This window comes from Drosophila novamexicana, unplaced genomic scaffold (genome assembly GCF_003285875.2).
Source record: "Drosophila novamexicana strain 15010-1031.04,08,12 unplaced genomic scaffold, DnovRS2.1 tig00001151-arrow-arrow-pilon, whole genome shotgun sequence".
Lineage (NCBI taxonomy): Eukaryota > Metazoa > Arthropoda > Insecta > Diptera > Drosophilidae > Drosophila > Drosophila novamexicana.
Genome location: NW_020824842.1, coordinates 799,352 through 814,129, shown reverse-complemented (window position 1 = coordinate 814,129; position 14,778 = coordinate 799,352). Strand labels below are relative to the sequence as shown.

Below are 14,778 nucleotides of genomic sequence, written 5' to 3'. Positions count from 1 at the left end.
TCATTAAAAAAAAGTTGTTGGCCAAAAAACGTTTCGCTTGCAAAGTTCACCTTTTTTGGAGTATCTCAAGTGAGATTCATTAAATTGTGCTAAACGAAGTACTGTCCCAATCGAGCTCTCTCCACTGGATTTATTCAAACCATATAAATAGGTAGCTTCATCTAAATCAATATACTTACTTTGCATACCCAAGCCATTTGCATAAACATAATATTAAACAAGTAAGAGGTTCTAGTCGGGAGCTCCCGACTAGGGGATACCCTGAACCCTCTTCTTCCAACATCAAATGCATATATATATTCTTTTTTAGAAGCTATATGTCAAGTTTGGTGACTCTAGCTCTTATTATTTACTAAAATTGCCCAAAAAACAGGATAGCGATATCGATTTTTATCGATTGCTTGGAAACGGAGTAAGTTATCGATTATCGGAAACAAACTCGATCTGCGCGGGAACTAGGAGCAGCTACATCTAAAATTTCATTTTCTCTATTTCTCTAGCTCTTATAGGTTCTGAGATCCTTGCGTTCATACATACGGACGGACGGACAGATAGACGGACATGGCTAGATCGAGTCGGCTATTGATGCTGATCAAGAATATATATACTTTACGGGGTCGGAGATGCTTCCTTCTGCCTGTTACACACATTTGCATTTTGCACAAATACAATATACGCTTATACCCATTTTTAATGGGTTCAGGGTATAAAAAACATTAACGGTTTGCAATATTTTCAGTAGAATGGGCAATTGTATGCCTAAAAAATTTAACTAAATTTGAAAAATAAATTATAAACAAAGTTTTGAACCAAGAGCAGAGTTTCACGGACCAAATCTCAAGGCTTGAAGTTGGTTCGAGCAGTGAACCGAAACAACAACAAAATATGTTTTTTGGGCTTGTAGCCCTTTTTACAATAAATGTAACTTATGAGACGAAGCTAATGGTTCCATATAATATTAACACACAAACGTTATTAAAGAAAAATTGTACAACAAAATGCAACTATTTGAAAATTGAGAACAAACACGTAATCAGTGTCATTGCGCGCTCTCACAGCTGAGAGAGCGTAAAAGCTAAAAATAGAATTCACTCTCAGCTTCGGCTCTATGAGGGCCGTGCAAGCACTGGCTTTTGCTGCTGGCTTTTCTAGCACTGATCGTGACCTAGCCCAAATTTGTATGTATGAGTGCATGTTGTGTACTGAGGTTGGTTCGGTAGATATTCTGTATTTTTAAGTTGTTGCAAATATTTAAATAATTTCTTTAAATTAAATGATTCATTATTTATTATTATTTCTATTCCCCAATTAAGAAATAAAAGAGTGCCAAAAATACAAATAGATTAAATTGCTTTGTACTTTATAATTTAAGAAAGAAATAATTGAAAAAAAAAAAAAAAACAAGAACAATTGATAAAATGTATCTTAAGAGACAAAAAATGAGCACTCTTTTAGTTAATTTTATTTTATTTCTTAAAAATAATAATAATTTCTGCCTGTCACATACATTTGCACAAATACATTATACCCTTTTTACATATTTTCAATGGGTTCAGGGTATAAAAAAGTGTTTTTTTTTGGCTTGCAGTCTTTTCACCATAAAGATAACTTATGAGATGAAGCTAATGGTTCCATATAATATTAATAAGTATAATATTTATACTAAACTACTTTAAGCAAGAATGGTTTTCTAATTGATATATGCGATGTATTCCACTTATAAGACCTGGTATGAGAATACCTCTCCTATAACATATGTTAGTTTTCTGTGAGTTTTCATTTATGCTAGCATATTCAAATAATCACGAGCTTTATTTAATATCTGTAACATACAGTAATTAGTTCCTAACGAACCCCTCTAAAATGCCTGAAGGCGAGAAATGCGTCGATGGCGTGCAAAAGTCCCGCCGCATAGCCCATGTACTGCAAAATATGAATTAAAAAAAAAAATAGAGACAATATATTTTCTTATGGAACTAGCAGATGGTAAACAGTGGCTTACGTAGGCGGCGGTCATGGCTGGATACGCCCAGAATCCGGGACGCACCAGAAACTGAGGATGCAGCCAGACGACACAGGCGAATCCCATATAGCTGGCCGAACTGAAGTACATGCAGCTGGCGATGGCATTGAAGAGCGTCTCCTGCAAAATGGCCAAGATTGTATATTGGGTCAATGACCTGGATGTTGGATATACTTACGAAGAGCGACTGTCGGATCAGGCCATAGGATCTATCCGAGAAACAGTAGCATATGAGCAAGATGCCTGTCGTGGTGAAGCAATGGCCAGTTGTGGCCAATAGACTGGTCAGCGCCTGGCCAATGGAGTCCGCGTAGGGTACACCATAACGTATAAGCAGACCCTCACACAACATGGCCAGGCCCAGCTCCATTAGCTTCAGGAGTCCGCCCCGCGAGAGCACAAAGCCAAAGTTGATGCAAGTCAGGATACGGCAGCAGCAGATCTTAATACCCGGCGGCTGGCTCATGCTGCGTGTACCAAAGGAAGCCATGGATGCCATTCGCTGGTTCGTAACAAACTAAGACACGCACTTCTCCAGCCGCATGCAGGCAACAGCAGATGGTGCGCGTCTATATATAGAATCTGAAGTATTTATACATTCTTTGGAGCTACCTACTTGCCCCCAAGCGGCGTCTGCACTGTGGTTCAACACGCTCAATGAGCTACATTTTAAGTTGGTTTTAGCTACTCTCGACAGTTTTCTTTTGTGTTAGTTTCTGGGTGTAAACTAAATCAATGACCTATTATGTATTTGTATTACAAGTAACCAAGTCAAAGAACAGGCTGCTTGATTTTGACAGCATAATCATTTACCAACTGAACCAGAATCCAAAAAAACAACGGAACCGAAACCGATTCGATGTTGATTCAAAAATAGGATGCTTGAAAATAAAATCATTTAAAAAAAACATTTAAAGTAAATTCAGATTACAAATATAACTTTCTAAAGATTCAAATTTAATCCGCAATTTCTATTTGAAAATATTTTCATTAGAGCGGGTTTGAACCTGAACCTGGTTTCAGTAGATAGACAGGCAGCTGATTGAAGCCGTGAACCGACAATTATTTCAGACCTGTTTTAAAGAATACCTGTCTTAATTTGTGCAACTAACAAATATTAAAAAGTCACATTCAAGTTTTATTTGGAGATTTAGTGCCCTTGCAGCACCAACCTTTTCTATATATATAGTGGTCCGATGTTATTAAGATTTTGCATAATTTTAGAAAACATAGTAAAACCAAAGACAATATAAACACTAAGATGAGTAACGCCATACAACAAAATGCTACTATGTAGCTTGATTTTTGGAAATTGAGAACGAAAACGAAATCTGTAGCATTGTGCTCTCACAGCCGAGAGAACGAAAAATCTAAAAATAGAATTTGCTCTCAGCTTCGGCTCTATGAGGGCCGTGCAAGCAATTATGTTTGTATGCGTGTGAATATACATGCATAACAGCATACTTGTATGTGTTGTTATCTGCACTGCTCTGGCAAAGTCTCTGGCTGGCCAAGAAATACATTTTCTTAGTTTGTGTTGACTTATGAATGCATGTTTTGTACTGAGGTTGGCTCCGTAGAAAATACAAATGTATTTTAAAGTCGATGCAAGTATTTACATATACAATTTCTTTAAATTAAATTAATATTATTTGTATTCCCTCATTACGACCATTTCTACTTTTTAATTACAATAAAAACAAGTAAGAGGTTCTAGTCGGGAGCTCCCGACTAGGGGTTGCCCTTCTTCAAACATCAAATGCATATATATATTCTTTTTTAGAAGCTTTATGTCAAGTTTGGTGACTCAAGCTCTTATTATTTACCAAAACTGTCCAAACAACTGGATATCGATATCGATTTTTATCGATTGCTTGGAAACAGAGTAAGTTATCGATTATTAAGCACTCGATCTGCGCAGGCACTATGCGCATCTACCTCTAAAATTTCAAGTCTCTAGCTTTTATAGGTTCTGAAATCCTTCGGTTCATACATACGGACAGACGGGCAGACAGACAAACGGACATGGCTTGATCGACTCGGCTATTGATGCTGATCAAGAATATATATACTTTATGGGGTCGGAGATGCTTCCTTCTGCCTGTTACATACATTTGCATTTTGCACAAATACAATACACCCTTTTTACCTATTTTCAATGGGTTCAGGGTATAAAATCTACTACTATTTGCACTTTTATTTCTTAATATAGTTTTTATTACTTAAAAATAATATAGTGGTCCGATCCAGCCGATTCCGACATATGTACTGCGTGCAACAGAAAGAGGGACTTCTCCAAAGTTTCATGACGATAGCTTTCAAACTGAGAGACTATTGACTCGGCTGTTGATACTAACCAACACTGTTTTGTTTTGTTTTGTTTTGTTTTGTTTTGTTTATTTGAATTTGTGACTGGCTGTCACAGCAAGCAGTGCGCCAGCGCTCAGGCAGCTTGCCTTGCCGGGAAGCTGACATGAAATGCCATAATAGACAAGGACTCTAGCTTAACATTAACACACATATATTTCGACCTTTCGCAAGTTCAAAATTTCTGATACGCAAACGAATATCATCCTGCGCCATGTGCATGCCGTACCTGGGTAAACTGTTCTCGAGCGGGCAACGCCGCCGGACTAGTGCAACTGGGACGCCACGCCCCAGCCTGGCACCGACACCGCAGCAATCGAACGCGACAATTCAGACCACCAATGTGAACAGCGTGAGGGCGTCCAAGAAGGAGTCCGGCATGCCTGTCAAGGCCAGCCATAATACTGCGGCCGCAGCCAGTCTGAAGGAGTCCTCAGCTAGCACTGCTGCCCAGGCGGCCGGCACTGCAGTGGCTCAAGCACCGGCTGCAGCGGCTGCCGGCCCCGCCAAGCCGACATCTTGGTGGGAATACCTTGGCATGAATAAGAACAAGAAGGGCAGCATTAATTCGCTGTAGTTGGCAAATGCTGAGCAGATTACTAGATTGAGTCCAACGCTCAGATTTCGACTATATCGAATTTTCATACTGACATTAACGGGACCACAACAGCGATGATAACAGAAACCGTTTGCTAAAATTGATACAGATTATTTTGAAATACAAACATCCAAACCCCACCCAACAAATCCTGGCGAATCGTGCAATATAGAACGGGTGGAGGGGTGTTTTCTAGAATCTTACAGGCTAAAGCCAGTCGTCTCCCCTTTGGCTAGGGCCAAATATCAATTAACATATGTGTGGATGCGTATAGAGTCTTTCCACTTCTTCGCTGCATCGTTGAGGTACAGCTTGTAGAAGATAGCATACTTTTTGGGAGTATATGCAAATATCTTTTTGGACAAAAAACGAAGCTTATAAAAGTGTATCTGCGCTTACTGAATATGCAGAGCGTTTAACATTTTCGACATTTTCAAAAAAGGAATTTCAAAATATGTTAATACATTTTTTGTTATCGATAATTGCATTCGCTGACACTTTAGATGCGTGCGATAACTTTTCACAGACACGGTATATATTCGACGCCTTTGCCGTTTCGTACGAGTGTGTTTGTCAAATGTTGTTTGGAAAATTACAGACGAGGCCGAATAACAACTTGTCAACTTCTGCAGTCACAAACAAATAAATTGAAATGTATTATATATGTATACTAAGTATGCAATTTACTTTCTGTGCATGTATGTCTGTACATATATGTACATGCATAAAAGCGGTCGAATTTCAATAACGGCACTTAAGCTTCGTTTTCCTTTCCTGTTTAGCGGGCTTTCAAGTCGTGCTTAGCGCGAGCGAGAAAAGTAGAGACGGAGTCGATAACGAAGACTAAGCAAAACACGCAAACAATGCAAAACAAAAAAAAAAAAAAAAAAAAAATAAGTCGATGTCGCCGCTGGCGTCGCAGCACAGCGCAACGATTAGTGTAATTTATCAGCCGCAACGGCAATTTGAATTTAGTGGGAGTGGGCAACAGGCTTTGCGACTGAATGACTGAACGGGACTGGCAGGCGAATGGGAGGGGGGGTCGGAGCAAGCTTTTTGACAGTGAAATTAACTAAGCTGTTATCAAAATCAATTATTGTTGTCGCTGATGCTGCCGCTGCTGCTGCTGCGCCGGCTACACAATAGCCGGCCGTTGACGTCAACGTCAGCTAAATGTGGCTAAGCGCAGCGGCAGTGACGCTTCAGAATGTTGAAACAATTGAAACCGTTGCATTTCCATATGTGCATACACACACTAACATATATGCACATGTACATACATACATACATCGCACACACGTACACACATAGGCATGCACACAGTTTTGTTGACTCCCATAGTTATCTATTGCTGGCAATTGGCGAATTGCCAATTCCGTCACGATTTTCGCACGTGCAACTGCGACGCATGCGCAGCTGCTGGGCTTACAGCAATGCGGAAGTAAGGCGCAGTTATCGATTAATTGCCACTTCGATAACAACCTCCATCCTGGCCGGCAATCGTTAATATCGATAGCTTTAAGTCGACCGCCTTTTTGGCAGCCACACGCAACGCACTCAGCTGTAAAATCTAAATAATTATTCTTACAATTAAAACAACAACAAATGAACTCAACTATTTTGTAGCTAAGCGTGCCGTGCTGAAGATGAACAGCAATGAGATAGTAAACAATTTACGACATATTTGTCGCCATTGAATTCAGTTATTTACAGCGAAAAGTCTGCCACAACATTTTTCGCTTAATCGAAAAGAAAAACAAGTAAGAGGTTCTAGTCGGGAGCTCCCGACTAGGGGATACCCTGAACCCTCTTCTTCCAACATCAAATGCATATATATATTCTTTTTTAGAAGCTATATGTCACTCTAGCTCTTTTTATTTACCAAAATTGCCCAAAAAACAGGATATCGATATCGATTTTTATCGATTGCTTGGAAACGGAGTAAGTTATCGATTATCGGAAACAAACTCGATCTGCGCGGGACCTAGGAGCAGCTACATCTAAAAGTCTGTAGCTCTTATATATACGGGCGGACGGACGGACGGACAGACAGACGGACATGGCTAGATCGAGTCGGCTATTGATGCTGATCAAGAATATATATACTTTATGGGGTCGGAGATGCTTCCTTCTGCCTGTTACATACATTCGGATTTTGCACAAATACAATATACCCTTATACCCATTTTTAATGGGTTCAGGGTATAAAAAAAAGGCAAGAAATAAAAATAAATAATAATGCTAAATATCAATCAATTAGCGCAGTTTCGAAGCAAAAAACCATGAAAATTGTCTTTGAAGGTTCAAAAATGAAACAAAAGAATCTGAAATATTTAGCACTTCTTATTTGTTGTTGAATTATTTGCGTTTCTCTTCGAACGTCACCAGATAAACAACAAGAGACGATTCAGACACTTAAATACAAATCTATACTATGCACTAAATGTACGATATACTCGTACATTTATTTCGAGACAACAGAAAAGCTCAATAAAAACAACAAACAAATACAAATTCGTCTGTCCGAAATTTTGGTGATTTGTTTTTATTTTTATTTTTTTTTTTTTGCGTATTTTTGTTGTTTTTTGTTTTTTTCGGCCTGGCCATTGGGGCCGATGCCTTCGAGACCGAGAGGCCGTTTTCAGTGTTCGACTGCCGACAACTCCGATGTGTTTTACATTTCGTCTTAAAAAATGTATTGAACATATTTTCTGAATTGCTGTGTCATTATTTAAAAAAACAGAAACAGAATAACAAAACACACACATTAACAGCAGAGAGACGAGAGACGAGAGACGAGAGACGAAAGACGTTGACACACTGTGCCGTGAACATATCAATTCAAATTACAAGTGCGACTCGCTTACAGTGTGACAAATTTGTTGTTGGCTATTTTGGGCCAACGAAAGCAAAAGCAAGTGCAATCCGTGCAAACGCAACTGAAAATAACTTTTCACAAATATAAACATTTACCAGAGCCGAAACACAAATGCAAGCTGAACCAAAATGTTCCTAAAAGGGTTTGTATTCAGCCTGAATATTTAATGAATCAAACTAGAAGTCGATAAAAACAAAAATAAAAATAAAAATATATGATAATATATATGTGCTTGTGCATATATGGCCTACCATATGGCAGAAATGCTTTTAAAGATTTTCAATCCGTGGAAAAACAGATCTTTGTGCCGGGTATTACGCATTTGCGCGAACAGCGTATGAGTTTTTCAGTATACACATAGGGTATAAACGAATTTAGCTTTGGCAACAGACGTCATAGATTGTATTGCATACATACACACAAATAACAATACATACACAGATTCACATAAGGTTGATTCGATGGCCAGCTTCATTTCTAACAAATATTTACACGCAGAGATAAGAGCTAATTCGATTTATGAGAACCGCAGAGTAGGGCTATATTTAAAAATGTGGTTTTCTACAAATTTGAAGCACTGAAGGGCAGTAAAATTGGCATACGAAAAAAACAATTATCCATGTGTACATATATTTATACACATATGTATACATCAAAATAAACAACACGAGAATTTGATTAGCCCTGCGGCAAAATAAAATTTAAAAAAAATATAGAGGTGCACAATTATATGCACGTGTAACTTTGCAAACATGGGCAAACAAAAAATGTAATTCAACTATAAGTTAATAAAATTGAGTCAATATATACGCAGGGAAGATTTCAATATTAAAATCGAGTTTCAAAGATTTTACATAAAAAGCAATTAATTACTTTACAAAAAAAAAAAATATATATATATATATATATAAACAAGTAAGAAGTTCTAGTCGGGAGCTCCTGACTAGGGGATACCCTGAACCCTCTTCTTCCAACATCAAATGCATATATATTCTATTTTAGAAGCTATATGTCAAGTTTGGTGACTCTAGCTCTAATTATTTTCCAAAATTGCCCAAAAAACAGGATATCGATATCGATTTTTATCGATTGCTTGGAAACGGAGTAAGTTATCGATTATCGGAAACAAACTCGATCTGCGCGGGAACTAGGAGCAGCTACATCTAAAATTTCAAGTCTCTAGCTCTTATAGGTTCTGAGATCCTTGCGTTCATACATACGGACGGACGGACAGATAGACGGACATGGCTAGATCGAGTCGGCTATTGATGCTGATCAAGAATATATATACTTTATGGGGTCGGAGATGCTTCCTTCTGCCTGTTACACACATTTGGCTTTCGCACAAATACAATATACCCTTATACCCACTTTTAATGGGTTCAGGGTATAAAAAAAGTTCAAATCCATCATCACACTTACTGAGACAAGCAACTAAGTGTTAAGCTTATTATCAGACGTAATATGACATGTGGATAAATTAGACATTATTTATCTTCCTGAATAGATTCACTTTCAGTCGTAAATTTCCAATGTGGAGTTATGCAATCCAGCATTCGAAATAAACAAACAGCTATCACAAAGCACGATGAGTGCCATTTTAATTGACATTTGCGTTTACTTTGAAATGCAAGCCCGATGCCATCAAGAAACTTATGTCGCACTTGCATTGTTTAAGCGAATGGAACCGTAAACATTTGTTGTTCATCTATAAGTGCCCTTTATAAAGGGACAGAACGAGCTAACCATATATTCACACTTGCAAACAAAAACAACTACCTTTAATAAACAATTCAGTTACTTTTTAAAGTTGGTTTCACTTGGGTAGCAAAAAGGTTTTTCACTTTGCGAAAATAAATTCTACAGATTATTGCAACTGGACTGAACAGAAGCTTAGCCATATGCCAAGGCGTAATAAGCGCTAATTGCTGTTGTCTGTCTTGGAACCTTAAAGTAGAAGTCTCATTTAAGGTTATCTATGGGAAGACAACAAAAACTATAACAATACAAAACGGCTGTTGATACGGATCGTGCATGTGTACGTACGTATACTATATGGGCGCGGAGACGTCTTCAGACCTCATAAATATAGGACCTACGGCCGGATCGGACTCCTTTGTAATAGAGCTGCCATAGGAACGATCTGTCGCAAGATTTCGCATGGATACGTTTTTTGTCATTGCTTGCTCAGCAATTACGCAAACATGTCTTCAAATCGATTAACGGTACTTTGGTCTATTTAAAAGGGGTAAGGTTTGTTTTCTGACGTCACTTTAACTACTGCCAGTCTTTGCAAACATTTGCGTTCTTGGCAGCAAAACAGTTGAGAACTCAGCCGGCCAATGGTTCGATTAGAATCGAAAGATTAGGTAGCCCAGCCTCAACAGTTGCCAGGTGATTCAGCCGCACGGCAATTAGTGGGGGGAAATTAGCATAGAGCCCGAAGCATGTGTTTGAACGCCTCATGACACACAGACGCTAAGGCGGAGATGGATACGGAAATGGGTTTGAAGATGGGCATGTCGGAATCTCCGAGTCAATGTTAACAAACAGACAGACAGACAGACAGCCAGTCATGTATTGGCAATTCTTTTACAATGTTGGTCTTATCAGTTGACTGGAAATCGAAAACTCTTGTTACAATCAACGTCATTGCGCACACCGGGACGTATGAGTAATGCGTATGCATGTACATATGTATGTATGCATGTATGCATGTATGCATGTATGCATGTATGCATGCTTGTAGGTATGTAGGTGTGAGCAAGTGTGGAAGATCTATTGTGATGAGCGCTTGGCTGCATTATAAAGGCTGTGCACCAGACTCGCGGCTTGGCATTGAGCTTTCGCATCGCTTTCCTACTCGTGCGCCAGCTCCAATTTCACTGCGTTCGTGACAGTTTAATTCGATTTAAGCTCATTTAAACAAAATCGCTGCAAAGTCAAGTTTGAGAGTCCGTACCGAAAAAAAAAAAAAAGCCGACTCACAGTCGGAGCTGCTTAACAGCCTCCGGTTCCAATTCCGAATACAATTTCAATTCCGATTCCGTTGAACGAGCCGCGACTGTTGTTTGCTGCAACGTCGACGCCGCTGTCGCCGCCGCCGCCGCCGTCGCCGCTCGCTTTTGGCGCAATCGAAAGTTACGTTTTGGCTTTACGTAGCCCGCATTAGTCGTACGCTGAGCGTTGTCGACGTCAGTTCACGGTTTCGGTTTCGATTTCGAAAGATCCCAAAACAAACAAGATCAAACCTTTTCGGAAACCGAACAATTTGTGCCTGTGAGTACCGATCTAAAAAAGGACTTGAGTGCTGTCTGTTATTTTCTTTTTCAATCTTTCCACCTTTTTTTGTTTTTTTGTTTTTTTGAGTGTGCTTATTTGGTCAAGTGCGTTCGGGCCACATTTTGCTCTCAATTACCTGGCACTTCTGGCCAATAAGCTATGTGAAAGTAGTTCAGCAGCTGGAATTTTCAAGATTTCAAGAATTTTGCACGTCATTTGTATGACATTCAATTTGGAGGAGTTGCGGAAGAAATAAATCAAATTCTGATTATAGCACATACTATCAAAGCGATTATTCAAATTGCGACTAAATTGAATTTCGCAAGAAGATAATCCGAATAATAGTGCAATAGGGCATAACGACCAGGATACGTGTCTGTTATATGATTCGGTGTGGCTGTCACATCTTTTATTGGATTAGCCGTAATTTGTCGGGCAATTTAGTAATTTTAGCATATTTATATGGCATTTGTTCTTAGTATATGTACTAGTATATGTGTCGGACATGTGACTAGATAATGCTGCCACAGCACTTCCATTTCCATTTCCACTCCCAATCCCGTTCTGTTATTTATAACTATTAAATTGTGCAATTAACTTGCAAATCGCCGCAAGCACAACTGATTAAAATTTAACTATAAATGCAAACAAACAAAAAAAAAAAAAAGAGGCAAACAATTATAATAATATTAATAATAATAATAATCTCAAACTCGTGCTCGCATTTCTCCAACAATTTCCCCCCGATGGCAACGACATGCAACCATGTGCACCCCCTCCCCCCCCCCCCCCCCCCCCCCCCCCCCGCCATTCCTCCCGCTATCCGCCTGCCCACACGCCTTTTCATTCGCAGGCGGATCTGCGATTAGCTTGGACATACGCTAGGCACATGCACATGTATGTAATTCCCTTATATCACAATAAACCCAATGGGCACTATGTCGGTACATACATATGTATGTATGTGTGTACTATTAAAGATTTCGATAGTTATTTTATTGAAATGCAAATCAAGCACAGGCCATAAAACACAACACAGATCAACACGGGCTGAGAGGAGAGTTAACATTCTGCTCATGATCTTGAGAAGTTCCTCTTTTCGTTCCGCATCAACATTTGCCCATTTGCCTATTCTACAAGCATGCATGCATAGATATAGGCTATACATACATATATGTATATGTATGCATGTGTGCATGTGTGAGTACAACTCTCTGCTCTGCGTCCATTGACACTTTGCTGCCTACACATACATACATACGTACATGCATATTTGAGTCGAATTTCGCTTTTCCCGAACTCTTCTTCCTCTTTCCATGCAGCCATTAAAGATATATCAAACTGGTTGGGCCAATAATTGCCAAAGTCACGTGAGATATATATGTACATACATATATATTAGATTAGTATAAGTCGCCTATTTCTATGCAAATTTTTCAATTATTGCTATTGAGTAATCTGTATTTAAATATGCTCACGAGATCATTTGAATTAACTAACAATTGAGCTTCGCCATAAATCAATTGTTATATTATTTATTGCTAAGGCAAAAGCTCTGCACGCATTTCAATTTAAAGGCACAGAAGCGGGGTTTTACTTTTGGCAAGGACTGTGCGAACAGTATGTTTCCATTGGCCACAACACACTTCCATTAGTTGACATTTAATGGGTTTTTTTTTTTTTTTTTTTTTTTTTTGTTAGCTGCCAGCCACAGATAAAAGTCTTTCGCTGTAGCATAGTGTTGGCCGTCTTTGCTGTAGCCAGACAAAAACGAGACGACACTTTCTCGGGCTTATTTGATTTATTTATTTTTGACTTTTTGTGTGTGTGCGATTAAGAACAAACACTTAACAATTAAATCAAATTAATTAATGTCGACTAAATCAGCGACAGCGACAGCAATAAAAAAAACTTGAAAAACGAAACTGAAACTGAAACCGAAACTTGTCAACGTGTTGTTGTTGTTGTTGTTATATGGTGATAAGGCCAGATTAACGCACTGAGCTAATCAATTAATTAGCACAGGCCGAAACCAAAGCCGAAGCCGAAGCCGAAGCTGGCCCACAATTAGAGAGGGAGGGCGTGGAGGCCCAGAGATTGGGCAACAACAATCGGATGAAGTCGAGCGTGGCCGTGGCCAGCGGTTGCTGCAACTGGGCTAAAACTCAATCGACTAGAGAGAAAAACTGTTATTATTATGCTTGTTATTGTTGTTATAGTTTTTGTGGATATGCTGAGCATTTGTCTGCCTGCTGCAGCCAGCCAGTTTTGGCCAATATTTGGACAGGTGTTTCATGGCCATTTATGTTTTTTTTTCTTTTTTTCTTTTCGCTTTCTTGACAGATCGCATCAGCTGAATTCTCAAATGGAGGCGGATACCTATGTCCAGGCTTCGGCGTTACCCAACAGCAAGCGCTTTGTTGTCGAAGATTCAAGTAAGTGTCAAGTCTAGGCTTCCGGCTTAGAAAGTCAACGGGCAATACGGGCAATACGGTCAATACGGGAAGTGCGTTTGTGTGGGCGTTGCCTCGCCCATTGTCATTGCCAATTGCGTAAAGGTAAACAAACGTGTGCATTAGCTCAAATGCCGGCATTCAGCCAATCACCGATTATCAGCAAGTTGAAGTTCACACAACGATTTGACCCTGAGACACAGACTCTGAGTCGAATGCATTACGATTCGGGCCGTAGCCGGAGCCGCAGCCGAAGCCAGTCCGTAACTGGCAGACAGCAAGGCACTTGCAAAACTGGAACACTAACCTCTCACACACACTCATTCTCTCTCTCTCTCTCTCTCTCTCTCTCTCTTGTCCGCTCTCTATGCATCTTGCCAGTTACTAAAGTAACCTCCGATGGGGAACCGCACGGCATGATGACCATGGTGGCAGGTTTATCGGGCCTATTGGCGGCCATCATTATACTGGCCGTGCTCGTTTCTATGGTGGCCTGTCGCAAACGTAAAACGTAAGTGTAATCCCACCCATCGATGCCCAGTGACTCCATCTGTTTTGGTTTCCAGCTGCTGCAACCAGAGGAGCAACAAGCAGCTACAGACCAAGTCGTTGGCCAGTGCCAGTGCCATGGCCGTGGCAATGACCAGCGTGGACAGATCACAGCCACAACTGGCCGGGCATCTGAATGCCGCCTTTGCGGAGAGCACCTTGACCCTAAATGTCGATGCTAAGTATAAGCATAAGGATAAGGATAACGCTAATCAATGGCCCACAGAGATTGTTGTCGAGCGCTATTAACCAAATAGCGCTGGGAAAGCACGTGATGTTTGTGAACATAAAAGACTGACGAATAGAATTTTAAGCCAATTATACTACATATGGAATCCATTTTTTTTTGTTCTTACCCCCGTTGTGTAATATATTAATATGATTCTATGATTGTTTGTTATAATTTGAAATGATTGCGCAGCTGCCACACTTTTTTTCGAATATTGTGCGTGTTGAACAACGCTCCAATGTTATCGATAGCTAACTTATCGGTAACTAGCCAAGACAGCAACCCAATTAGCTGCCTCTTGGTCCGTTATTATTTGAATCAAAATAAAATCAAACAAAACTATTTGTGTTTAAGGCAACAACTGGTTCTGCCGCTTGTATTTATGCTTATAAGCTAATA

The 14,778-nt window shown here is 39.6% G+C and overlaps 3 protein-coding genes across 4 annotated transcripts; 2 read left to right on the top strand and 1 right to left on the bottom strand.

The window, feature by feature from the left end:
* Positions 1–1,706: 1,706 nt before the first annotated feature.
* LOC115766432 (protein singles bar) lies at positions 1,707–2,894 on the bottom strand. The gene is made up of 3 exons (XM_030710360.1): positions 2,202–2,894; positions 2,003–2,143; positions 1,707–1,923 (listed from the first exon to the last, which is right to left on the bottom strand). Exons 1-3 carry the CDS (start codon positions 2,520–2,522, stop codon positions 1,846–1,848), a joined length of 540 nt encoding a protein of 179 aa, XP_030566220.1. The 5' UTR covers positions 2,523–2,894; the 3' UTR covers positions 1,707–1,845.
* Positions 2,895–4,604: 1,710 nt separating this feature from the next.
* On the top strand, positions 4,605–4,967 carry LOC115766356. The gene has a single exon (XM_030710256.1). The coding sequence runs from the start codon at positions 4,605–4,607 to the stop codon at positions 4,965–4,967; it is 363 nt and encodes a 120-aa protein (XP_030566116.1).
* Positions 4,968–7,664: 2,697 nt separating this feature from the next.
* Positions 7,665–14,709, top strand: LOC115766482. Of its 2 annotated transcripts, none has more exons than XM_030710432.1 (4): positions 7,665–8,008; positions 13,492–13,583; positions 13,983–14,112; positions 14,168–14,418. In XM_030710432.1, the coding sequence occupies exons 1-4, from the start codon at positions 7,995–7,997 to the stop codon at positions 14,397–14,399; spliced, it is 468 nt and encodes a 155-aa protein (XP_030566292.1). In that variant the 5' UTR covers positions 7,665–7,994; the 3' UTR covers positions 14,400–14,418. The 2 variants fall into 2 exon arrangements, with proteins under 2 accessions (XP_030566292.1, XP_030566293.1); XM_030710433.1 differs by lacking the exon at positions 7,665–8,008 and adding an exon at positions 10,852–11,145 and having other exon boundaries at positions 14,168–14,709.
* The last annotated feature ends 69 nt before the right edge of the window (positions 14,710–14,778 follow it).

Bases quoted from the DNA above. Each gene is read 5' to 3' on its own strand.
- LOC115766432 (XM_030710360.1), bottom strand. From the start codon at position 2,522: ATGGCATCCATGGCTTCCTTTGGTACACGCAGCATGAGCCAGCCGCCG. The intron at 2,144-2,201 runs GTAAGTATATCC...GCCATTTTGCAG, and splicing joins TGATCCGACAGTCGCTCTTC to GAGACGCTCTTCAATGCCAT. The intron at 1,924-2,002 runs GTAAGCCACTGT...CATATTTTGCAG, and splicing joins CAGCCATGACCGCCGCCTAC to TACATGGGCTATGCGGCGGG.
- LOC115766356 (XM_030710256.1), top strand. From the start codon at position 4,605: ATGTGCATGCCGTACCTGGGTAAACTGTTCTCGAGCGGGCAACGCCGC.
- LOC115766482 (XM_030710432.1), top strand. The intron at 13,584-13,982 runs GTAAGTGTCAAG...GCATCTTGCCAG, and splicing joins CTTTGTTGTCGAAGATTCAA to TTACTAAAGTAACCTCCGAT. The intron at 14,113-14,167 runs GTAAGTGTAATC...TTTGGTTTCCAG, and splicing joins GCCTGTCGCAAACGTAAAAC to CTGCTGCAACCAGAGGAGCA.